Here is a 25,542-nt window from a genome sequence, read left to right as displayed (position 1 = left end):
CATGACATTGCTAAAATCCGCCCTTTCCTGTCCATCCAGATTAGTACCACATTAATAATAATAATAATAATGTTGGTATTTGTTAAGCACTTACTATGTGCAGAGCACTGTTCTAAGCGCTGGGGTAGATACAAGGTAATCATGTTGTCCCACATGAGGCTCACAGACCTAATCCCCATTTTACAGATGAGGTAACTGAGGCACAGAGAAGTTAAGTGACTTGCTCACAGTCACACAGCTGACAAGTGGCAGAACCTGGATTGAAACCCATGACCTCTGACTCCCAAGCCCGTGCTCTTTCCACTGAGCCATGCTGCTAATACAGTCACTCATTCTATCCCACCTGGATTACTGTATCAGTCTCCTTGCTGACCTACCATACTTAATAATAATAATAATAATGATGTTGGTATTTGTTAAGCGCTTACTATGTGCAGAGCACTGTTCTAAGCGCTGCGGTAGACACAGGGGAATCAGGTTGTCCCACGTGGGGCTCACAGTCTTAATCCCCATTTTACAGATGAGGGAACTGAGGCACAGAGAAGTTAAGTGACTTGCCCACAGTCACACAGCTGACAGGTGGCAGAGCCGGGATTTGAACTCATGAGCCCTGACTCCAAAGCCCGTGCTCTTTCCACTGCGCCACGCTGCTTCTTTCTCTCCCCACTCCAGTCCATACTTCACTCTGCTGCCTGGATCATTTTCCTACAAAAACATTCAGGACATGTCACCCCCCTCCTCAAAAAACTACAGTGGTTGCCTATCCACCTCCATATCAAACAAGAACTCATCATTATTAGCTTTAAAGCATTCCATCACCTTGCCCTCCCCCAACCAACCTCACCTCACTTCTCTTCCTCTACAACCCAGCCCACACATTTGGCTCTGCTAGTGCTAACCTTCTCACTGTACCTTGATCTCACCTGTCTTGCCTCTGGCCTGGAATGCCCTCTCTCCTCAAATCTGACAGATAATTACTCTCCCCTCACTTCAAAGCCTTATTGAAGGCACATTTCCTCCAAGAGGCCTTCCCACACTATGCCCCTCTTTTTCTCATCTCCCACTCCCTTCTACATTACCCTGACTTGCTTCCTTTGCTCTCCCCACCCCCTAGCACCATAGCACTTATGTAAATATCTATTATTTTATTTCTTTGTATTGATGTCTGTCTCCCCAACTCTAGACTGTAAACTTGTGGTTGGGGAATGTCACTATTTATTGTTGAATTGTACTTTCCCAAGCACTTAGTACAGTGCTCTGCACACAGTAAGTGCTCAATAAGTACAATTGAATGAATGAATGATCCACAGGGCATTAAGTTGAACACTAAGCACATACTTCAGATTAACAGGTACTGCCCTGGTAAGGGAAGAATATATACTCCACTAGTTCATTGAGACTGGGACTCTGCTAAGACGACTCAAGCTTTGCCCTGATACATTCATTCAGTCATATTTGAGTGCTTACTGTGTGCAAAACACTATACTATGGCCTTAGGAAAGCACAACAATAAACAGACATTCCCTGTCCAAATCCTGCTACTGGCTAGAAGGAACCATCAAAAGGTACTTCTGAGGAAGGACTCCTGGAAGCCCAATGTGAAGTGGAGTGACAATGGCCGGAGGAGATTAAGATGCAGCAGCTGCCACCAAGAGCCAGCTCACTGTGGTTTCCACCTTTGCCAGCCCAGAGAGAACTGATTCTAGGCTTTGCAGCAAGCTGCCATGGCAGGCACTCTGAGGAGCTGCTGCAGACACTGAGTTGCTGTTTTGATTCAACTCCTCCTGCTGGCTTTTCATTCATTCATTCAATAGTATTTATTGAGGACTTACTATGTGCAGAGCACTGTACTAAGCGCTTGGAATGTATAATTCAGCAACAGATAGAGGCAATCCCTGCCCAATGATGGGCTTACAGTCTAATCGGGGGAGAGAGACAGACAAAAACAAGACAACATAATCACGATAAATAGAATCAAGGAGCAGGTCTGCCTGGATGAGAGTTTCTGTGACTCTGTGTTCTGCCCTATGCATGTGTGTGTGGCTATTTCCCTCCCTGTGTCAGTGACTGTGATCTCTTTTGTGTCTCTCTGTCTCTTTCTCTGTCTCTTTCCATCTCCCTCCCCTACCCTCCCTGCCATCATGCTGCAGGCTTTAAGGTAAACTGACATAAGAGTATCTACCTGATCCACCCCTACTCCACCCCCCACTTTTTAACCTATTAATGTAGGTAGCCTCAGAGTATACCCCAGTCTCCTGACTGGTGGAGGGAAAAGAAACCAACAAGGCACTCTCACCTCATCCCTTGTCCTAGCACAGCAGCAACCAATCCACCAGACCCAAGCCAATTAGGACACACAAAAGCACACAATACCTCCCACACCTGCCTCATCCACTCTGCCCTAAATCATGGTTCTTCAGTCTTCCCAAGCTGAATTGTAACAAAAATATAGCATTCACCACCACTTGTCTTTATGATGACATACTTTAAAGCTTATTAAGTGTGTCTGCCTGTTTGGTTTCTAAACCAGTTCCAGCATAACATTTTTGGGTCAACAATGTTGCCCAAGCATTATTAAAATGATCACTAACTGGATAATGGCAGGAACTTTAATGCTGTTGAAGATCAGGTGACAAAGAACTTTAACGTAACCGAAGGCCACAAGGAAGGCTGGTTCTGATCAACTGCCTATGCAGTCCAGGATTCTGACTCTGAGAGTGATTCCAAAGGTATTGGAGGTTTTCTCTGTCCTTGTATGACTGTGAGCCCCTTGTGGGACAGGAACTGAATCGGATCAGACCACCCCAGTGCTTAGCATGTAGTAAGTGTTTAATACATACCATCATCACGTGTGGGCCAAGTGTGGTGGTTGTGCTGCAGTCGGTATGCCTTGTGCAGGCATTTACTGTATCTCAAGTACAGCTTCTTCAATCCCAGTGTCTTTACTGGTATTTTCTTCTCTCCTTAGAGGGAGTCTTCATGGTTTCAGAGGATAAATATCAGTGACAGTCTATACCTCTACAAGCATTTGAGATCCTTCTTGCTTAGTTTTTGCCCTTTGTACCTACCCTAGAAGCCCTATTTTAAATGATATGCTGCTCAGCAGCTCTCTGAGGGAAAATTCTATATTCCTCAGATCCCCAACTGCACATTTTTTTAATGCCAGTTGAGTTAAACTCAAATGTGGCACAACCATGCAAAAGAGGTCGCTTAATAGATACTACTTAATGATTCTGATAACTGATATCTCTTTCTTAATGGGATGGGGAAAAAAACACAAGGAAAACACATTCCAAATGAGCCACATTATAACAGAACATAGCTTGCATTTTTATAAAGTAATTCAATATCAAGCCACAGTAATTTCTAAGAAAATAGAAACCAAATATTTTCTGAGGGTGACCTTTCCCCTCACACTTAGGATTAAATAGATTTTTAGCATGTCCAAGAAGGATGCAATTCTAATAAGAAGAAATGTGTTTATTTTAATTGTGTTTATGTAGCTTCTTTCCCTCTGAGTCTAGTCCTTTTCTCCCTTTGAGCCCCTATGGTAGATAGCAGATAGCACAGCAGTGTGACCTAATGGATAGAACCCTGGCCTGGGAGTCAGAAGGACCTGGGTTCTAATCCTGACCACGCTACATGTCTGCTGTGTGACCTTGGGCAAGTCACTTCTTCTCTGGGTCTCAGTTTACTCATCTGTAAAATGGGGATGAAGACTGAGAGCCCCATGTGGGACAAGACTGCGTCCAACCCTATTTGCTTGTAACCACCCCAGCACTTAGTACAGTGCCTAGCACAGAATAAGCACTTATAAATACCACAATTATTATTATAATTATATGCTGTAGTTTGAACATTTAAGCCTGAACTCATTTCTAGGTTACTCAACTCACTTCCCTGACCTTATTTGTTCTTCTCCCAAAGGGAGTTTTTAATTGGTAAGTGCAGAGCAGTTCTGAATACCACCCCTAGAGCTATGGGACTGAACTGAACTGTACTGCTAATGTACTGGTGTTTATTATCTGTGGCAACTCTACCAACAGTGACATAATCCTCATGAAACCACTAGGTGAATTACAAGTCATTACTATTATTGTTTAGAGGATCTACTAAGCACATGTATTTTCAGTCTTTTAGAGAATCATGCTGAATCATAGCGGGACAAACACTGCTAATCCCCCTAATATTGGCTGTTTTTCCTCTAGACTTAACTCCTTGTGGGCAGAGAACATGTCTGCCAATTTGTGTTGTATTGTACTCTCCCAAACTCTTAGTACAGTGCTCTGCACAAAGTATGTGCTCCATAAAAAACACTGATTGGCTGATTTCATTACATGGTCAACAACACCAGCATAAAAGAAATATCTAGCTTGATCAGTCATTTAAGACCTTTTCACTTTTCCCTAACCACACAGAGAACAGGCCCGAGAGTCAGAGGACCTGGGTTCTAATACCAGCTCTGTCATTGGTCTGCTGCATAAGCTTGGGCTTCCCTCATCAGTAAAATGGGAATCAAAACTCTGAGCCTTAAATGGGACACGGACTGTGTCCGACCTGATTTGCTTATATCTACCCCAGTGCTTAGTAGAGAAGGAGCGTGGCTTAGTTGAAAGAGCATGGGGTTGGGAGTCAGAGGACATGGGTTCTAATTCTGGCTCTGCCTGTCTGCTGTGTGACCTTGGGCAAGTCACTTAACTTCTCTGTGCCTCAGTTACCTCATCTCTAAAGTGGGGATTAAGACTGTGGGCCCTATGTGGGATAACCTGATTACCTTGTATCTACCCCAGCGGTCAGAACAGTGCTTTAACAAATACCATAATTATTATTTACCATAACCAGTTCAAACCAAGCATCAGATTCATTCAGTCAGTCGTATTTATTGAGCACTTACTGTGAGCTGAGCACTATACTAGGTGCTTGGAAAGTAATTCTGCAACAGAGACAATACCTACCCAACAACAGCCTCACAGTCTAGAAGGGGGAGACAGACAACAAAACAAAGATGGCAAAGGAGATTTAACAAGCAGAGATCATGATGCCAAGAACTGCACACGGCTCCACCAGATCACCCCCAGTGGGCTGGTGGGGAGACTTCACTGTAAATTAATTTAGGAAAGAATCTAACTCTCAGCCCCCAGCAGGCTGCGCACATGGAAGGGCTGCATCTCTGGTCCTCGGATTCCTTCTCTCTAGCAGAGCTTCCTGGAAGTAGACCTTCTGCAGCCTACATCTTCGCAGCTTCCCTTTTCTCTTTCAAAGATATTAAAAGGACAGAAAAAGCAAGCGCATCAACTGCCTTGATTCGGAGTGGGGGGTCTCCACCTGGTTTCGGATCGCCAGAAATGAATGGACCCGAGGTAGGAAGCGCATTAACGACCTCGCTCACCCTCCCCTTTTCTAGGATGAGAGTGAGACCAACTCCTCCTCCTCCTCGGGCTGTGCGACCCCGGGGCAAGCTGTTAACACCCGCCTCCTCCCCCTTCCCCTTCCCCTCCCCGCCCGAGAGCCAGGAGCCAGAAACAGAGTCTCGTGTTCGGACTCAGACCTAAGGCGCGACCCTCTTAGCCAAGACTACTTACTGTCCAGGCCGGCCGCAGTAGCGTCCTCCGGAGCCTCTCTCAGCCCTCAGCCCCCAGTCCCGCTGCTTGGCTTGCACCCCCAGGCTCCCTTCTGCTCAGCCTGCACCCCCAGAGGCTCCTCTGTTCAGCCTGCACCCCTAGACCCAGCCCCAAAGTCCCCTTTGCTCCTCCCGCACCCCCAGAGTCCCCTCTGCTCAGCCTGCATCCCCAGCTCCAGCCCCCAAAGTTCCCTTGCTCAACCTGCACCCCCAGAGTCCCTCTTCTCAGCCTACACCCCTAGACCCAGCCCTCAAAGTCCCCTCTGCTCCGCTTGTACCGTTAGACCCAGCCACCAAAGTTTCCTCTGCTCAGCCTGCACCCCCAGCTCCAGCCCCCAGAGTCCCCTCTGCTCAGCCTGCACCCCCAGATCCAGCCTCCAGAGTCCCCGCTGCCCAGCCTGTACTCCCCAGAGTCCCCGCTGCTCAACCTGCACCCCCAGCTCCCCAAATCCCTGCTGCTCAGCCTGCACCCCCAGCTTCCCAAATCCCCGGTGCTCAGCCTGCACCCCCAGCTTCCCAAATCCCCGCTGCTCATTTTGTACCCCCAGCTTCCCAAATCCCCGCTGCTCATTCTGCATCCCCAGCTTCCCAAATCCCCGCTGCTCATTTCTGCACCCCCAGATTCCCAAATCCCCGCTGCTCAGCCTGCACCCCCGATCCCAAAGTTCCCTCTGGTCAGCCTGCACCCCCAGTTTCCCAAATCCCCGCTGCTCATTTCTGCACCCCCAGATTCCCAAATCCCCGCTGCTCAGCCTGCACCCCCGATCCCAAAGTCCCCTCTGGTCAGCCTGCACCCCCAGCTTCCCAGATCCCCGCTGCTCATTCTGCATCCCCAGCTTCCCAAATCCCCGCTGCACAGCCTGCACCCCCGATCACAAAGTTCCCTCTGGTCAGCTTGCACCCCCAGCTTCCCAAATCCCCGCTGCTCCTTCTGCATCCCCAGCTTCCCAAATCCCCGCTGCACAGCCTGCACCCCCGATCACAAAGTTCCCTCTGGTCAGCTTGCACCCCCAGCTTCCCAAATCCCCGCTGCTCAGCCTGCACCCCCAGCTCCAAACCCCAGAATTCCTCCAGCTCAGCCTGCACCCCCAGCAAGGGGCGTCGCCCCCGGCCACCGGGCAGGTGGTGTAGACGCCCCTGCTCTCCGGCGCCCCCTGCCAGCGGGCGCGGAAGAGGAGGCGAAGGAGGAGGGCGAGGAGGAGGAGAAGGAGGAGGAAAAAGGCGAGGGCGGCAAGCAGGAGCCCGGGCTCCGAAGAAGTCCGGAGAAGCCGCCTCATGGTGCCGGTGCCGGTGTGGTCGCCGCGCGGGAGAGGAGGGGCGAGGAGACAGCTGCCCTGGAGCCTGGCTCCCCTGCTCCTGCTCCTGGCTCTGGGACACGCGTGGACCTACAGGGTGGAGCCCGAGGACGGATCCAGGTGAGCCGGCCCCCCCAGCCCACCAACCCCGGGAGAGGTCCCGGCTGAGCCCGGCCAGATCTGGCCGCCCACCGCGGTTCCTCCTCCTCTCCCCGCCCCAGCCTTAACCGGGCACCCTCACTTCGTTCCGACCTCTGCCTCCTCCCTAATTGGTCCCCGGAGTCCCGAACCCCCAGCCTTAGCCCCCTGTCCACTAGGTACCAGAGCCGGGACCCCCATCTCCTCCCTATTAGTCCCTGGAGTCCGGAATCCCAGCCCTAGCCCCTTGTCCAGTCGGTACCCAGAGCCAGGACCCCCACCTTATCCCTAGTGGTCCCCGGAGTCCGGACTCCCAGTTCTAGCCCCTTGTCCACCCGGCATCCAGAACCAGGGCCCCCATCTCATCCCTAGTGGTCCCTGGAGTCTGAAATCCCAGCCCTTGCCCCTTGTCCACTAGGTACCCAGAGCCAGGACCCCCACCTCATCCCTTTCGGTTCCTGGAGTCCGGACCCCCCACCCCTAATAATAATAATGATGATGAAGGTATTTGTTAAGCGTTTACCACGTGCCAAGTAGTGTTCTAAGCGCTGGGGGAGATATAAGGTTATCAGGTTGTCCCAGGTGGGGCTCACGGTCTTAATCCCCATTATGCAGACGAATTAACTGAGGCCCAGAGAACTGAAGTGACTTATGCAAAGTCACACATCTGATGTGGCAAAGACGGAATTAGAACCCAAGACCTCTGACCTACCCCCTTGTCCACTCGATATCCAGAGCCAGGACCCCCACTTCCTCCCTATAGGTCCCCGGAGTCCTTAACCCCCTTCCCCAACCCTATAATATTAATAGTGATGATGAAGGTGTGTGTTAAGCGCTTACTACGTGCCAAGCACTGTTCTAAGCGCTGGGGGAGATACAAGGTTATCAGGTTGTCCCAGGTGGGGCTCACAGTCTTAACCCCCACTTTACAGATGAGTTACTGAGGCACAGAGAAGTGACGTGCCCAAAGTCACACAGCTAAGTGGCGGAACAGGCATTAGAACCCAAGACCTCTGACTCAAGCCCGTGCTCTTTCCATTAAGCCACGTGCTTCCCTAAGCCCCTTTTCCTCCTGGTAACCAGAACCCTCTCCATCTCCCTATCTGTCCCCGGAGTCCAGAGGCCCCCAACCCCTAATAAAAATAATGATAAAAATAGTATTTAAGCGTTTACTATGTGCCAGGCACTGTACTAAGCGCTGGGGTGGATAAAAGGAAATGGGGTTGGACACAGTGCCTGTCCCACGTGGGACTCCCAATCCCCATGTTGCAGATGAGGTAACCGAGGCACAGAGAAGTGAAGTGACTTACCCAAGGTCACACAGCAGGCAAATGACAGAGCTGGGATTAGAACCCATGATATCCCTAGCCCCTTTATGGGAAGCAGCGTGGTTTAGTGGAAAGAGCCCGGGCTAGGGAGTCAGAGGACGTGAGTTCTAATCCCCACTCCGCCACGTGTCAGTTGTGTGACCTTGGGCAAGTCACTTAACTTCTCTGTGCCTCAGTTCCCTCATCTGTAAAATGGGGATTAAGACTGCCAGCCCCACGTGGGACAACCTCATTACTTTGTATCTACCCCAGAACTTAGAACAGTGCTTGGCACATTGGAAACACTTAACAAATACCGTCATGATTATTTCTCCCCTCGATACCCAGAGCCCAGACCTCCAACCCTCTCTGTACTCGGTCCCCGGAATCCACCCCTCCCGCAGGCCACGGAGCCTGGGCCGTGCCCTCCCCCCACCCCTAACCCTCATCAGGCACACGGTAAAGGAGCCTTTCCCTTGCATCTTTCCCCGCAGAGAGATCTGCTCTGAAAACAAGATCGCGACCACCACCTACCCGTGCTTGAAACCTACCGGCGAGGTCACCACGTGTTTCAGGTGGGCACGGGCCAGGCCAGGCAAAGTCCTGCTCTGTCCCGAGATCCGCAAAGGAAATGACGGGGAAGGGCTAAGCAAGATTGTTTCCTGTCTCCGAAGGGTCGAGGTTGCCATGGTCCAGGTGATGGCAGTAGTATTGGTGGTAATAGTAGCTGTTAAGCACTTACTGTGTGCAGAGCACTGAGAAAGGGTGTACAGGTGGGAACTGGTTTCCCCTAGGGAGCCAGTCGGAGGCTGGTGTGGTGTCTGTTGGATAATTTAGAATTCGAAGTCTGGAAACTTAGCATTGCCCAAGTCCAGGGCAACTAATCACATTTTATAGTTAGAAGAGCTTTAAGGCCTTCGCTGGGCTCAGGACAAGGGCTGAGTATGCACCACGTTGTGTTGGGGGATGCATTTCCATCAACCTGTTCAATCAGCTGTTCTACCCTGCACCAAACCCTCTTTTCTCCTGGGGTAAGAGTTTATTCTTTTTTCTCCAGTCCAATCTTTGGTTCCTTCTGATGTCAAAGGATGGTAGGGGATTAATTGAAGGTGAAGAGTTGGTATCTGTTCCCGAAGTGTACATTCCAAGCGCTTAGTACAGTGCTCTGCATATAGTAAGTGCTCAATAATTACGATTGAATGAATGAATATCAGATTGCTATCATGAGGGACACCTGTTCCTGAAATCACCTACATCTTGTGCCAGACAAACTACAGTTTGGGAGAGGAGACTACAAATCCTTCCTCACTCAATCAAGTGGTATTACTGGGCACTTACTGTGGCGAGAGCACTGTAGTAAGCACTTAGGAGAGTATGACAGCGACTCGACTTCTCTACTTTGCTGTACTGGATAACGTGGAACTCCCTCTCCTCCTTGATGCCCCCAGTGATTTTTTTTCTTTAATGAGGAAAAAACCAACAGCATTTTTTACACCTGCTTAAAGCCAGGCTTTTGGTGATTTCTGAAGTGGTTCTTAAATCTTTTGCTCACCTGTGAAACTACTGGATTGTTTGTGCCAGCTCCTGTGTAAAATAGGAGTGGCAAGTGGCAGATTTTAAAATGATCAAAAATAGACCAGAGTCTATTTGTCATTACAGGAATGCTCTTTCTGGGGGTGGGGTGGGGAGGAAGCTTTAAAATCATGTTTCATTTGTTTCATTTTGCACTTGATCCAAAATCCAGTTATAAATTACAGCAGAAAGGACACTTTTTAGGGTGTGAAAGAGGGCTAAAGACTTAAAGGAGAAGTTATATTTAAAGGAGGGAACATTAGTGATTTCTGGAAGTAATAAAGCCTTATTGTTATACTGTGTAATATATTTCAACACAGATATACGAGTGCTCAATGGACATTTTACTGTCCCCATGGACATTCCGCAACACCAGCTAGAATCAGTCCTAGGGGGACTCTGAGCACACACCAGTGTTTCACCTCCAGGGACATAGACACAAAGGATTTTCCTTGATGTGAAATTGTATTTTGATCACCATCCAGTGGATCCTCAATTTTCTGGCCTGCAGACCATAAGGCAAGGACTACCCCATTGTTGAAAGTACATTTAGGAAAATGAGCATAAAGACCTTGGTAAACAAATCAACATCCACTCCACCACATTAAACAGAGTTCAGGCAGTAATGGCTTCCCCAGGGATATACCTGGACAGGTTCTATAGCTGCCTCTAAACTGTAAGCTCACTGTGGGCAGGGAACATGACTACCAACTCTACTATTATTGTACTCTTCCAAGCACTTAGTACAGTGCTTTCCACCCAGTAAGCACTCAGTGATTGTCTGGGCCCAATGTTGCATCTGATCGTGGTAGGCATAGACATTCTCTCCCTGCTCTTGTCTGTTTCCAGTGGCTTTTCTGCCCCTCCTACTCCCTGCAGCCTGAACTCAGGGGTGGGTTCAAGTTGTGGGTGGAGGGGCAGGAGAACTGCCAGGAACAGGAGATGGTAGTAGTGAGGAGAAATTTACAGTGTCATTTGTACTAGCCTTTAATGCTTGATTGTCATTATCAGGGTTGGTTTTGTAAAGGATCCTAACCTATAGCTTTTGAGTCTATGGGAAAATATGCCCTACAACACAGCCATTTATTATACAAAGTTTAGTGCTCTTTATACAGTAAGTGCTTGATAAATACTATTGATTAATTATTCAACCACATTTTCTAGGAACAAACTTGGTTGTATCATGGTATTTGTGAAGCACTTACTGTGTGCCCATGTAATGCACTAAGCGCTGAGGTAGACATGAATAATCAGGCTAGACACAGTCCCTGTCCCACATAGGGCTCACAGACTAAGGGGAAGGGAGAATGGGAATTTTATCCCCATTTTGCAGTTGAGGGAAGCTGAGGCACAATGAAGTCAAGTGACTTGCTCAAGGTCACGCAGCAGGCAAGTAGTAGAGGCAGGTATTATCTGAAATTAGGAGATGACATTGTCTAGTTTGGTGTAGTGGAACTTCACCAACCTTAGATAATTGTGCCAGCACAGAACAGTTACAACATAAGAGAAACCTATTAAGAACAACACTCCTCAGAATCTGGTTTTAATAAGAAGAAAACTATACCACTTGCCTAAGTATCTTTTTTGAGCAAGTGAACATTCCTTACTTCCAGAGACATTCTGAATATGAGCAAGGTAATATTGATAAAGTCTATCAAGCCCTTCTTAATTTAAGGGTGGTGGGTGTGAGCATTAGATTGGTGTGCATCAGTGAAAGACCACTGAAGCAGTGTGGCCTAGGAATCAGAGGACATGAGTTCTAACCCTGGATGTGTCACTTGCTTGCTGTGTGACCTTGGGCAAGTCATTTAACTTCTCTGTGCCTCAGTTTCCTCATCTGAAAAATGGGGAATCAATACCGTTCTCCCTTCTATTTAGGCAGTGAGCCCCATGAGGAAGAGGGTCTCTGTCCAACCTTATTAACTTGTATCTACCTTAGCACTTAGAACAGTACTTGACACATAGTAAACACTTAATAAATACCAAAATAATAATAATTACCACCTTCCATTTTACAGTCAATCTCTCTACTTTGTGGGACATCCAAATTTAAACTGAGCTTAAGAACTAGAATCTGTTTGATAAAGAAACTGCACCTTAATGGACAGCAACCCTGCTATATGATGGATCCCTTAAAGAACACCTGAGCAAGGAATCTTTTCCCTGTACCTGGATTTATTACCACGCTGACAGGGATTAACTGTTCAGCAGATGTCCTTTCCTTCACTGACCTACAGCAATCTAATGCTCACACCCACTGTGTTTAAATTATTCTCCTCAATGAGAAGGTGGTAAAGGGAATAAATCCATCAATAATACAGTGCAAGTGCTTAGTACAGTGCCCTGCACACAGTAAGCGCCAATCAATATGATTGGTATTTTTTGAGCATTTACTGTGTGTAGAGCACTGTACTAAGCACTTGGGAGAGTACAGTACAACAGAGTTGGTAGACACGAAACCAAGCTAACCTACAGATAGAGGAAAATGTGTTTGGAAGACATTACTACTATTTCTTTAATGGTGAGGAAATCCCTAGAACCTTGCAGTGGTTGTGTCTTGACTATGAAAATTTTTGCTAAGGATGAGGAAGAGGATATTATAACATTACTCCTTGTGATCAGGGGTCTGTATAATTTGATGAGATTCTCTCTCCCTTTAACTTGCTCTATTTACATGTATGAATGTCTTGTTTTTGCTTTGAATCTCTTTGTTCTATACCAGCAGATTGAAGAGGAATTCTGGTAAAATTTCCCCTCTTTATATAAGAAGTATGTGTGTGAATAACCATTTCAATGCAACCTCTTATTTATCGGTCCCCCCCATCTCCTATATCTAGCTCAACCAAACGACATGTTTTTAAGTGCTTGAACATAATCTGTTTTTGACAAAGCAGATATGCCTAAATATTTAAGTTTATTCCATACTGAGTTTTTTTGTAATGAACAGATTTTCAGGTAGAGTGTAAGCACCGTTCAGAGCAACACAACGTAGTGTTTTCCTGAATGACTGTATTTTCCTTTCCAATAGGAGTTCATAGATTTCCCCCTCTGACATAGGGTAGCCTAGGTTCCCATAGGAAAGAGTTGCATCTGGAAGCTAAAACACCCACTTTCCCTTGAGATAATGCAACTGTGCTCCCAGACCCCATGAGACTATGGGAAAGTGTAATATTTCCAAAAATATGTTTACTTTGTACTTACGGAGCCTAAGTCTGTCATTTAGTTTAGAGAGATACAAACAAATTGAATGCTCCAAACTGTAACTTTAGAAATGTTTGACTGTTTTAAAAAAATTACTGCTCTAAGACTTGTTTGGTAACTCAGGGAAAGTTGTGGTACTATTAGGACATTTTGTGGTGGATGAATTAATTCATTTAATTTGAGTGCCTACCATGAGCAAAATATTCTAATAAGTAATAGGACAAATACAAGGATGAGAAGTAGACATGGCCCTTGACTCCCAAGAGGCTAACAGTCTAAACATTGCTGGGGATGATATTGGTGACTGACACATTAGGAAAGACTGAAATAATAAAAACAGTAAAATAATGTTAAAGAAAGACCAGGACAATGATCATTACAATAAGAGTAATGAGACAGCCATAGTCTAGTGGAAAGAGCACTGGCCTGGGAGTGAGAATACCTGTGTTTCAATCCTGACTCCAAGAGTCAGAAGACCTGTGTTCTAATAGTGGCTCCTTCATTTGTCTTTGGTGACCCTGGGTAAGTCACTTTACTACTCTGTGCCTCAGTTACTTCATCTGTAAAATGGAGGTTAAGAATGTGAGCCCTGGGTGGGACATGGACTGTATCCAACCTGAGCTTGTATCTACCCCAGTGCTTAGAACAGTGCCTAGCACATAGTAAGCATTTAACAAATTCTATAAAAGCAAAACAAAAAATAGAGTAGTAGGGGTACTTTAGTTGGTACTAAGGAAGCAGAGTTTCAGGCACTACAGTGACAGCAGCCACAGCCTTCCCAGCACTGTAAGAACTGTTATAGGTGCTCTGCTGTTCCTGGGTCTTTCCACTGTCTACCTGGAGTAAGGCCTGAGGGGAGCCCAAGATGGCATGAGAGCAGGACATCCTCCCTCCTGAGTGTTGGGTCTCTGCTCTCTGATGCTGAAGAAGCAGGTCAGATCTCGCTCTACCCTTGGGCCTCCACCCTGCCTGGCTGGAGGAGGGACAGAAACCCTACGAAGAAATGCTGCTAATGATCAGTTGTGTTTTTAATTATGCACAGGAAAGTAGGAGAGATGTTGAGAAAAAAATCATTTATTAACTGATTTCAATATTGTCCTCCCTAAATATGGGAGATTAGTCTTAGTGACTTCTCAAGACTTCTTCCACTTTAGAGCATTTATAATTTCATATCTGGGGATTTAGATTGATATTTTGTAGTGCAGGGGCACAGCAGGAGAACAGCTGAAATCCACCCTCATCACTCAATGTTATTCTGCATTCATGACATTTACGTTCTAAAATAGGCTTTTTGTTAATAATAGATCAGTTACCTTTGAGTCGTTCCTTAGATGAAAAGAAATGCAGTGGGAATTACAGTTAATTCCCTTCGTTATAACTATGTGATGAGGAGCAATCACTGTACTAAAAGATATTACTGTAGTATTAATAATAAATGAGTAGGTTGACATTTGGGTTAAGAATATTGGACAGTCAATGATTAGTCATTCCATATCCATCCACACCTAACATAGAGGCATGATGGCTTTTAGAAGCAGAGAGATTAACTGTACCGAAGTGGGAGAGTGCCATTGTTTTTGCTGACTAGCAAACTCAACTTGAATCACTAATGTGTTGCAGGTGCCAAATTCTAGCCTCAATACAGATTCACTGAATTTGCTAATCAAACGATAACAACACCTGAAGCCAGGTTGCCTCCATTGTCCACCCAGTGCATACAAACTGCTTGTCTAACACGGCCTTTGAAATAGAGGATCAGCATCTTAAGGGAAAATAGCAACTAGTTTTCTTTTCAATTGAATAAAGTAAAAGCAGAAGAAAGACCCTGGATTATTTTATACAGGAGCTCCAAGAAAGGCTACAGAGTATCACCGACAAGTGAGGTAGGAGTTGGTCTTTCACAGCTGGGTCCCTTAGGGCCCTATTCATTTGTTGATGTGCTCACACTGTTGCTGTCCAGGGTGAATTGACCTGAAACAAGGATGGGACTGTGAACCCGGGGAGAGCAGAGAATTAGAGTTGCCTAGTGAATAGAGCACCAGCCTGAGAATCAAAAGGACATGGGTTCTAATTCTGGCTCTGCCACCTGTCTGCCATGTGACCATGGGCAAGTTACTTCACTTCTCTGGGCCTCAGTTCCCTCATTTGTAAATTGGGAATTAAGACTGTGAGCAACATGTGGGACAGGGACTGTGTCCAACCCAATTTACTTGTTTCTACCCCAGCACTTAGTATAGTGTCTGGCAAATAATAAGCATTTGCATTATGGGCAGGGAATGTGACTGCTGATTCTATTGTACTTTCCCAAGCACTTAATGCAATGCTCTGCACAGAGTAAGTGCTCAGTAAATAGGATTGATGATCAAATACCACAATTATCTTTTTCATGTTGGGGTTGGTTGCCCTAGGAAGTATTTCCTTTTCAACTGAGTTCCTTTTCAATGCCCCACCTTCCTGGTGGTGGTGGTCATTGCTATCCAGTCATGGGAAAACCTCTTGCTATTCCTGCTAGAGACCTGCAGAGATGCTGTATTCTCTCCTTCTAGACCGTGAGCAAATGTGGGCAGGGAATGTGTCTATTTAATGTACCCTACTCTCCCAAAAGCTTAGTACAGTGCTTTGCACACCATAAGTGCTTGCTCTATAAATATGATTGAATGTTTTTTGTTATATCATACTCTCCTGAGCACTTAGTATTCTGCACACAACCAGCATTCAATAAGTGATTCAGTACCCATGCTTTCTCCCTACCCACAGACCACCCTACCACCCTCTCACAGGTCTGCTCAACCCACTCAATTTGGAACTTTACTGCTGATTCTGCTGCATCATTTGTTCAGGCTGAGCAAATGATGGTTTTTATTTCAGGTGGCCACCTAGGAAGATTCAAAGGTGACCACTTGGCCCACCCTGCTGATTTTCTCTCAGGGCAGAGTGGTCCTGGCTGAAGCTGAGGTATTGGGTGGAAAGAGCAGGCAGGGTGGGCATGTACCAGCTTGGGCAGTCTTTGCTCCATTCAACACAGGACTAGCTGACCTTACGCGTATCTGACTCAAATCTGCATCCTGATACTGACTGTCATATGTGATCTGCAGCTTTGCTGTCGGATCCAGCCGGAAAAGAGGGCAGGGATGCAGGTCTCTTAATCCCCCTTGTCAAGGAACAATGTTACAATCATCAATGAGAGCCTGCCTGAATGTTGGGGACTGTGAGGAATTTGGAAAACCAGCGGAGATTTGTATCCAACTTTGTTGAACTTTTGTTTTGTTTCAGGAGAAAGTAAACAGCTATAACATCTGCAGCTCTGCTTCTGCCAAGTTAGGAACTTATATTTCTATGAAGTTCCCATTCCCATTGTATGTGCAGTTTACATTTTACCAAGCAGGCTGCTCTTTGGGAGTGAGACTAGAAACATGAGTTTCAGAAGCAATGTGAATCTTTTGATGATTCAGAAATATTGTCTCTAAAAGTGTATTCCCTTTAGTGTAAACATTATCTGTGTCTATAGAAGTTGGGCCAGATGGTGGTGGGTGAAAAATTGCAATCTCTCCCTCACATCACACATCTAAGTATTATCTTATCATTATTGTTATAATTAATAATAGTACTGTTAAGTACTTGCTATATGCCCAAACACTGTTCTAAGCACTGGAGTAGAAACAAGTTAATCAGGTTGGACACAGTCCTTGTCCTACAACAGGCTCAAAGTCTAAGTAGAAGGGAGTGGGTTGGAACCCCCATTTTTCAGATGAGCTAAACTGAGGTACAGAGAAGCAAAGTGAGTTGCCCAAGGTCACCCAGCAGATACACAGCAGAGCCAGGCTGAGAACCCAGGTCCCCTGACACCCAGGTCCATGCTCTGTCTACTAGGCCAAGTTGCTTCTCTAGGTATTGCAGCCAAAAGTGTATCAGAGACCTCAGTGGCTTCATTAATGGATACTTAAATGCTCACAGATTCTCACAGACCCACTTATTAAAGTCACTGGTGGGTTCCAGGGTCCATTAGCGCCAGAAGAAAGCCTTCATTGGTGTTCCTGGAACTTCTCCCTCCTACACCCAATATTGAACACAGTGAGTGAGCCCATTTATTGTGCTGTTTCTTCTGGCTGCTCTTCCTTCTGTGCTCTCTGCCTTATGGGGTCCCTTGTTACCTGCCCACTGGAAGCTTAACTAAGTCTAGTTTTTATTTCATTTGGACTGGGAAATTGTTGTTGGCTCATGGTGACTTTGGACTCAGGTATTGGGGGAGGTGTATCTGAGAGGAAAGGAATCAGGGCTGGTAGTAATGTGGTGTGAAAAGGAAAAAGAGAGCAGGAATCATTCCTTTTTCTTCTAGAGTACTCTCCCAAGTGCTAGTACAGTGTTCTGCACACAGTAAGCCCTCAATTAATGTAATTGATTGGTTGGGAAGGGAACAAAGTGCTACTGACTATGTGTTGTAAAGGGAAAGAAAATAGTGTAAAAAATCTGCAAAAAGCGTCCTTGAAATAAAATCAGGTGTCCAATAGGATCTCTTAGCAGTTAGGGTTACCATAGAGCGAGGTACCATATCTTTATTCATTTAAATTTAGACTGCTCAAGGAATAAGTTTATTTCTTTAAAATATATGTTTGTGTTTGTAATAATCATCCTTGGAGATAATGTTCTGTCTTTGCCTTTGAGACTGGCTTCATTTCTCTGGTGTGACAAATGTTCAAGGTGTGTAGAGCAAAGAAGCTATTTAGCAAAGGATTTAAGCAAGAAGCCCATCCAGTGCTTCAATGTCATTATGTTTTCCATAATAAAAGACCACACTTAAGGATTTAATGTGATGCATTCTGTACGGTTAGGGCTTCCTCAGGGGTTGGCAAATTGAAGTAACCACTCTTGATCTCACACTTTTTTTACTGGTATTTATTAAGCACTTATTTTGTGTCAAGCACTGTTCTATGGCAAATTGAAGTAACCACCCTTGATCTCACACTTTTTTTACTGGTATTTATTAAGCACTTATTTTGTGTCAAGCACTGTTCTAAGTACTGGGATAGATTCAAATCAACAGGTCAGACACTTTCCCTGTCCCACATGGGGCTCACAGTCTTAAGCAGGAATGAGAACAGGCAATGAAGCTCCGTTTTACAGTTGAGGTACAGATAAGTAAAGTGATTTGCCCAAGGTCACACAGCAGGAAATCAGGATTAGAACCCAGGTCCTCTGACTCCCAGGCTCATGCTCTTTCCATTATCTATGCTGGAGTAGAACTATTGTACTGGTGAGTAGCTGTGCTCATCAAATGCCCCTCCACCTACCAATCAATCAAAAGTATTTATTGAGTGTGTACTGATTGCCGAGCACTCTCTTAAGAGTGTGGAAGAGTACACCAGAAGTAACAGACACAGATAATTAACACTTATTGTTAAGCACTTATTATGTGCCAGGCACTGTACTAAGAGCTGAGGTAGATAGAAGCTAATCAGGCAGGACACAGTCCATGTCCCACATAGGGCTCACCATCTTAATCCCCATTTTACAGATGAGGTAAATGAGGCACCAAGAAGTTAAGTGACTTGTCTAAGGTCACACAGCTGACAAATGGTGGGGCTGGGATTAGCACCCATATCCTCCCGACTCCCAGGCCTGTGCTCTATTCACTAGTCCATGATGCTTCTCATTGTGAGCAGGAAACATGTCTACCCACTCTGTTGTACTGTACTCCTACCGGTGTTTAGAGCAGTGTTCTGCATAGAGTAAGCACTCAATAAATGCTAATAATGAGAATGAACAAGGATAAAACTAGGTTTTTTTGCAGGATTGTGGAAGATAAGTGAAAATAAGTTATGTTCCTTAATATATCTGTTTCAAGTTATGCAAAACCCTGAGGAAGGGTGATTGTTAGGTTGGAGTTACTCTGGATCGGGGGAAGCTAAACATGCAAAGCCTTCCTGGAAGATTTGAAGGGGGAGGCATTTCCAGGAAGGGGGAAACAGCAGGAGCAAGGAGTAGGAGGCAGAGGAATCAAAAGCTAGGTGATCTTAGGAGCAAAATATGTGAGATGGGGTTTATATGGGGAGGATATGCAAAATGGGAAGCCTGAGTCAGTGGTAGGGAATTTCTGGCTAATGTGGAGGGAAATGAGTAGTCATTGAAAGTTTTGGAGGAGTGGAAAACGTGCTGATTTGGGCATCAGTGTGTTGAGCTGAGCAGGGCAGCACAGCCAATTTGTGTCTTCTGCCACCCGAGGTTGGTCCCGTTGTGGATCATAAATACCCTTGTTTCCAGTTCTTAATGGTTCTACTTACAGAAAGATAAATCAGGCTCTTGTAGATTTGGGGTCATCTTCTCAGAGACCCAGAAAGACACAAGGTGGTGTCCAAGCCAACAGTCTATTGTGTAAGAACACATTCTATAGACAGGATCTTCAGCTGCAAGTTCACATCCAAAATATGCACCAGGGATTGCTCAGTCACAAGGAATGTTAGCTGTCAGGACCAAATATATAAGATCTCTTTTCAGTGAAAAGGAGGCCAATTGGAAACTTTATTTATTCCCCACTTGTGAAATTGCACTTAAAAATAATCTGCATATGTTGACTCCCCTGAAGATTGTTCCTGAGACTTCAGGTGGGTCTTGACAGTGTGGATTTGCAAGTTCATCACTAATGGAGTTATTGTTACTAAAAATTTCTATCAGTTGTATTGAGTGAGCACTTGCTCTGTGCAGAGCACTGTATTAAATGCTTGGGAGATGCCAGGATAGCCTGATCTTCTGTCCTCAATGGCTTAACAGTCTAGTGAGGAAGGCAGATTTTAAAATAAATTACAGGTAGGGGGAAGGAACAGTTTGAAGATGTATATGTAAGTGCTAGTGGGGAAGAAAAGGGGGTGAGTACCCAACTTCTTAGAAGATAAATGCTGAAGTGGCAGTAGATGGCAAAATAGGGTGGGAAGATGGAGCTTAATCAGGTAAGGCTTCGTGGAGGAGATGCAACTTCAAAAGGATTTTGGAAATGGGGAAAGTAATGACCTGCTGGATGTGAAGGGGGAGGAAGACCGAGGCAGAAGGGAGAGTGTGAGCTTTATATTTTAATCACTGTCATCATTGTATTTAGTGAGCATCTAGTGTGCAGATTATTGTACTTGACACCTGGAAGCATGCAGTAAAAGTAGACAACACAGTCCCTACCCTGGAGTTTACATTCTGTTAGGGAAGACAGAATGGCACAGATTATATACATGCAGTAAAACAAGAAGAAAGGCAACAATGCAACTTGTAACAGTGAAAATAAGGAAACAATGAATAATTGGAATAAATAAATCCCTATTCATATGAGTGCTAAGCGTGGTTGATGGGAAGCAACATGGCTTAGTGGATTCAGGCCTGGGATTCAGGAGATCTGGGTTCAAACCCACCAATTGCTGGCTGTGTGACTTGATTTCTCCGTGCCTCAATTTCCTCACCTGGAAAACAAGGATGTTTTAACACTTTAGACAGTGAGCTACATGAGGGACAGAGATTGAGTCTGAACTGATCTACCCCAGGCTTAGTACAGTGCTTGGCACATGAGGCACGTAACAGATACCACACTTATTGCTGTTATTAAAGGATGTCTTGACTAGGGAGGTGGGAAATTCACATGGAAATGCCTTCTCCAAGGTGGCCCTTGAGAAGGTCTTTAAAGGAGGGAAGGGACAGGATTTGGCAGATTGAGAGCACTGGGCAGTGGGGAAACCATTTGCAATAGTCCCGAGATGGGAGAGTTGAGAAGTAGATAGTTGATTTGCCTTTTCCGAAGGCTAAGGCACAATATACTGACATAGGACTGCATCCTCACCCCTTAGTATCTGAGAGCCAGGGTAAATATACTTAATTCCTGAGTTTCCAGACCCTTGTTAGGTCTTCTGAATCAGTATCTGTATTCCAATTGTCACAGTTAAATCCTAGGGGTAGTTACGTGACAGAGCAAGCTGTTCCCCACCCCCAGCAAAGTTTGTGGTATGTGTCACTGGCATGATTCTTTAGAAGGGTGCATGCTGTCCACCCAGCTCTTCCTGGAAAAATCTCTCTTCTCTCATAATGCCTAAGTTCAGCCAGAAACCCGTTTCCCAGTAACAGCCACAGACTCACTATTCCCCACCATTCCTGTGTTTATCTAGAAAACAAGGAAACACCTTGGGGAGGCCTGAGAAAAAGAAAGTTGAAACTCTTGAAGAGACTGTGGTTTCTCATACAGTCCAACTTCACATCCAGAACGTCAAACTCATCCTTTCTGCCCTTGGAATTTTGAAAAGCAAAATTCATCTTGTCTAGTGGCAAGAACACAGTCAAAAGAGAGCTGGATTCTAAATCCAGTCCTGCCATTAGACTCACTGTATAACCTTGGGATAGGCACTTATCCTTCCTGTGCCTCAATTTCCTCATCTGTAAAATGGGGATGATAATACCTGTCTCTGTCTCACAGGGATGTTTTGAAGGTAAATTGAGATAATTGTTGCAAGAGCCTTTGGAGAAATGACAGCAGTCTGCCAATTCAAAGGATGGTCACCTGCTGCTCCTGGGATCTGAGCTCTTTAGGGAACCCCTTGTTTTTTCCTTTTTCCTTTTTCCCTTGGGCTGCGCTGTAATGATCATTGGTATTTATTGAGCACTGACTGTGAGTAAAACACTGTACTAAGTGCTTGGGAAAGCACAGGCCTGGAGTCAGAGGACTTGGGTTCTAATCCTAACTCCTCCACTTGCCTGCTGTGTAACCTTGGACAAGGCACTTCTCTGTGCCTCAGTTTCCTATTCTGTAAAATGAGGATTCAGTGCTTGTTCTTCCTTCTACTTAGGCTGTGAGCCCCATGTGGGATAGGGACTGTATTTGACCTGATTAACAAGCATCTACCCCCAATAGATTGAGCAGTGTTTGACACATAGCGCTTAATAAATACTATTATTAGTATTATTATTATTACTGCAATACAGCAGAATAGGCATAAACCATAAGCTCCTTGTGAACAAGGCATGTGTCTACCAACTCTGTTATAGTGTATTCTCCCAAGTGCTTAGTACAGTACTCTGCACAAGCAAGTGCTCAATAAATATGATAGATTCCCTGCCCTCAAGAAGCTTAGAAACTAGGTGGTCCCGGCAGCGTGGACACCTGCTGGTTCCTTGTCTTGGTCTAGGGTCTGCTAAATTAGGTTTTTCCTTAATCCCTTTCTTGGAAACAGAAATGGAGGGCTTCTCTGGGCTAGATTGGTTTCTGAATTTCTATTCTGGGATCAGTTTCCACTCGCCCCAATTGCTCCAGTCCTTGCCTCCTCCTTCCCCAACACACTGCCCCATTCTCCAGTAAACTCAAGATCCTTTATAGTTTGGAATTAACTATATTCAAACCCAGAATATTATATTCTCAGTGACTTGCCTGTATAGCTATCTCTTGAACCCACTCTTTACCAGGCCTTTTCAAACCAGGACCTCCACTAATAAATGTAATTACAATCTGTTCTTTTTCTGAGCAGTATAGCAGTGATTATCCTAAGCAATATATAGAGGCAGAGATTGTTATAAACAGAAGAAAGTAGGTTGGAAAATTAGCTGTTCATGTAGGCAGGAAGTTCTTGAGATTGACATCAAAGGATTTCTTTGAATGAGAAGCTGGCAAGTCATGAAGTGTTTGATAAGGACCTTCCTTGCCTTTTTGATCACTTGGCTAGTGGATAGGCCCCGGGCCTGGGAGTCGGAAGGTCATGGGTTCTAATCCTAGCTCTGCCACTTGTCTGCTGTGTGACCTTGGGCAAGTCACTTCACTTCTCTATGCCTCAGTTGCTTTATCTGTAAAATGGGGATTGAGACTTTGAGCCCTACATGGGAAAGGGACTGTGTCCAACTCAATCCACTTGTATCCACCCCAGCACTTAGTACAGTGCCTGGTACATAGCATTTAACAAATACCATTATCATTATTAATAATAATAATGAGTTCCAGGTGTATGACAATCTAGCCATTTCTGCCCTTCACAGTGTATATTTAATTGGACTTAAACTTTTGGTCATCTAGGCTTGGACAAAGAGTTTAAAGCAGAGGGATTGGTAATTCTAGCTGACAGAATCACTGTGGGTTTGAGGATCCTGTGAGGGAAAAGTGAGGGCATCAGATCTCTCTGGGTCTAGAATTCAAAGTTTTTCTCAGGTCCCAAGTAGACATCTTTCTCAGAATCATCTCCCTGGAGGGGGACTCTAAGGCATGGTTAGCATCAAATAGTCGCTCTAGGAGGGTAGCAGGGGGGTAGGATTTTTATGTAGATGGCATTCATCAAATGCCTGGGAAAGTGGTATACAGCCAGGGGGTATTCCAGTCATGTGTGGGGGAATATATCAAGCAGTAATGCTGAGCCTTGGACTAATGGGACCCCACTCCAGCAGAAAGACCAGCCAGTCTGGTGGGCAGCAAATCAGGAATGGGGCTGCTCTTTTTGAATGAAAGCTTCAAGAAGGTCAGCACACCAAGAAGCAGTCTGAGATACAGAGGCATCAGACCCTATGTGGGACAAATCCATCAGCCCAATCAGGATCTTTCCCAAAGCAGAAGAATGTGTTGATCATCACATTTTGGTCTTCTTAACCACACTTGCACTAGGGTTAGAGCTTCGACATTAGTAACTTCATAATGATCATGAAGGACTGCACACTCTGATTCTCTCTGACTCACTCTTACTTAATCCACTCTCTCTCTCTTCCTCTCTCTCTCTCTCTCTCTAATAGATATATGTATGTGTATACCTATAATCTTTGGTGAAAAACCATAATTTGGGGGGCAGACCAGAATACTCATTTTATTAAATCAACTGATGTTTTTTAGCCTGGAAAGGGAAGACCTATGAAGTGCTGATAGCTATCTTCAAGAGTTCCTAGTTTGCTAAAAGATGACTCCAATTTAGCATTTCTCCAAAGAAGATAAAATAAGAAATAATCAGCCAAAGAGGATTTGGTTACCCATAAGGAAGAGTTTCTTGGCTAAAAGGGGATTTGGACACTGAACTGACTGCCAAAGAGAGTTGTGAAATTCCAGAGGATTTTCAGAAACCATATAGACAACTGAAGGTCTCAGTCACCCTCCGCTCTGTGATTTTTTGGGTTTGTATCTTGTTCCAATTTTAGAAAAGAGATATTCAGTTTAAAAAAATTCCCAGGGCAATAGCGCTCATTTGGTTTTGAAAATGTTTTCCTCCTGTTGAAGAAGGTTCATGGTATATGGGGATGGGGATAATTTCACTGTGCAGTTGTTTAAAGTGCCCCCTGAGGTTTGCTTTGCTTTCTTCATCCCCGTTTGAAGATTTTCTATTCTGCAAAAAAAAAAAAAAGAGGGAAGGACAGGGTGAGGTTTCAGGTTTCTTCCATTGGTAACTGAGACAGATAGTCCTATAGAGACCTCCCCTTTATTTTTTAAATTGTAATTGTTAAGCACCTACCCCCCAGACTGAGCTTCCCCTTTTCCCTCTGCTCCCTCTCCTCCCTCTCTGCTCCCCCTCCACCCTCTGCTCCTTCCCCCTTCCCCCCTTTACCTCCCCTCAGCTAACCCCCCTTTCCCTCTGCTGCTCCCCCTCTCCCTTCCCCTCAGCACTGTGCTCATTTGTATGTATTTTTATTATCCTATTTATTTTGTTAATGAGGTGTACATCCCCTTGATTCTATTTATTGTGATTATTTTGTCTCGTTTTTGTCCGTCTGTCTCCCCCAGTTAGACTGTAAGCCCGTCATTGCGCAGGGATTGTCTCTATCTGTTGCCTAATTGTACATTCCAACTGCTTAGTACAGTGCTGTGCACATAGTAAGCGCTCAATAAATACTATTGAATGAATTGAATGAATGAATGTTAAGCACTGTTCTAAGCACTGTTCTGTGCGTTTCTCAGGTTGGACACATGGGACTCACATTCTAAGTTGGAAGGAGGAACTTATTTGGAAGGAAGTGTGTTGTTCTCCATTATGATTGGAGCAAATTTGAGGAGGAGAATTCAAATTTAAGCAGTCAAAATCCTAGTTCTGAACAGCCACCGTATGTAAAATCCAGTAATGAATCATGCACTAATCACTGAAGTAGCCAGGATTTGTAAACCCCACCCCACATTACATTCAATCACTGCAGGGGAGTGAGTTCCCTCCCTTTTCTCCTTTCACCCTCCTCCTTTTTCCACACTCTCCTGCTGTGAGATGTTTTTCAGTCATCCTCACCGAACTCAACTTCCCTCCTATGCATCATCCCCAGGCTCCAGTCATTGACACATGTTGCTCTATGGCTGCCACAACCTACTTTAGGCCCCACTACCCTGCCTCAACCCCAACCATACCCTGTCTAGGACAGCATGGAGGCTCTTTCTGCAGATGTGTCCATGCAGCGTGGCTCAGTGGAAAGAGCACGGGCTTTGGAGTCAGGGCTCATGAGTTCG

At 45.3% G+C, this 25,542-nt stretch overlaps 1 protein-coding gene across 1 annotated transcript in view; it reads left to right on the top strand.

Moving 5' to 3' along the window:
* The first annotated feature begins 6,840 nt into the window (after positions 1 to 6,840).
* Positions 6,841 to 25,542, top strand: part of CCBE1 (collagen and calcium binding EGF domains 1) — a 244,365-nt gene continuing 225,663 nt past the window's right edge. Inside the window, exons 1-2 of the mRNA XM_029059038.1 lie at positions 6,841 to 7,035; positions 8,855 to 8,935. Coding sequence (XP_028914871.1) covers positions 6,896 to 7,035; positions 8,855 to 8,935 — 221 coding nt within the window. The 5' untranslated portion in view covers positions 6,841 to 6,895. The remainder of the gene's footprint in view (positions 7,036 to 8,854; positions 8,936 to 25,542) is intronic.

This window comes from Ornithorhynchus anatinus, chromosome 3 (assembly GCF_004115215.2).
Source record: "Ornithorhynchus anatinus isolate Pmale09 chromosome 3, mOrnAna1.pri.v4, whole genome shotgun sequence".
Lineage (NCBI taxonomy): Eukaryota > Metazoa > Chordata > Mammalia > Monotremata > Ornithorhynchidae > Ornithorhynchus > Ornithorhynchus anatinus.
Note: the sequence above shows the minus strand (reverse complement) of the source record. Positions and strands in the feature narration are given on the sequence as shown.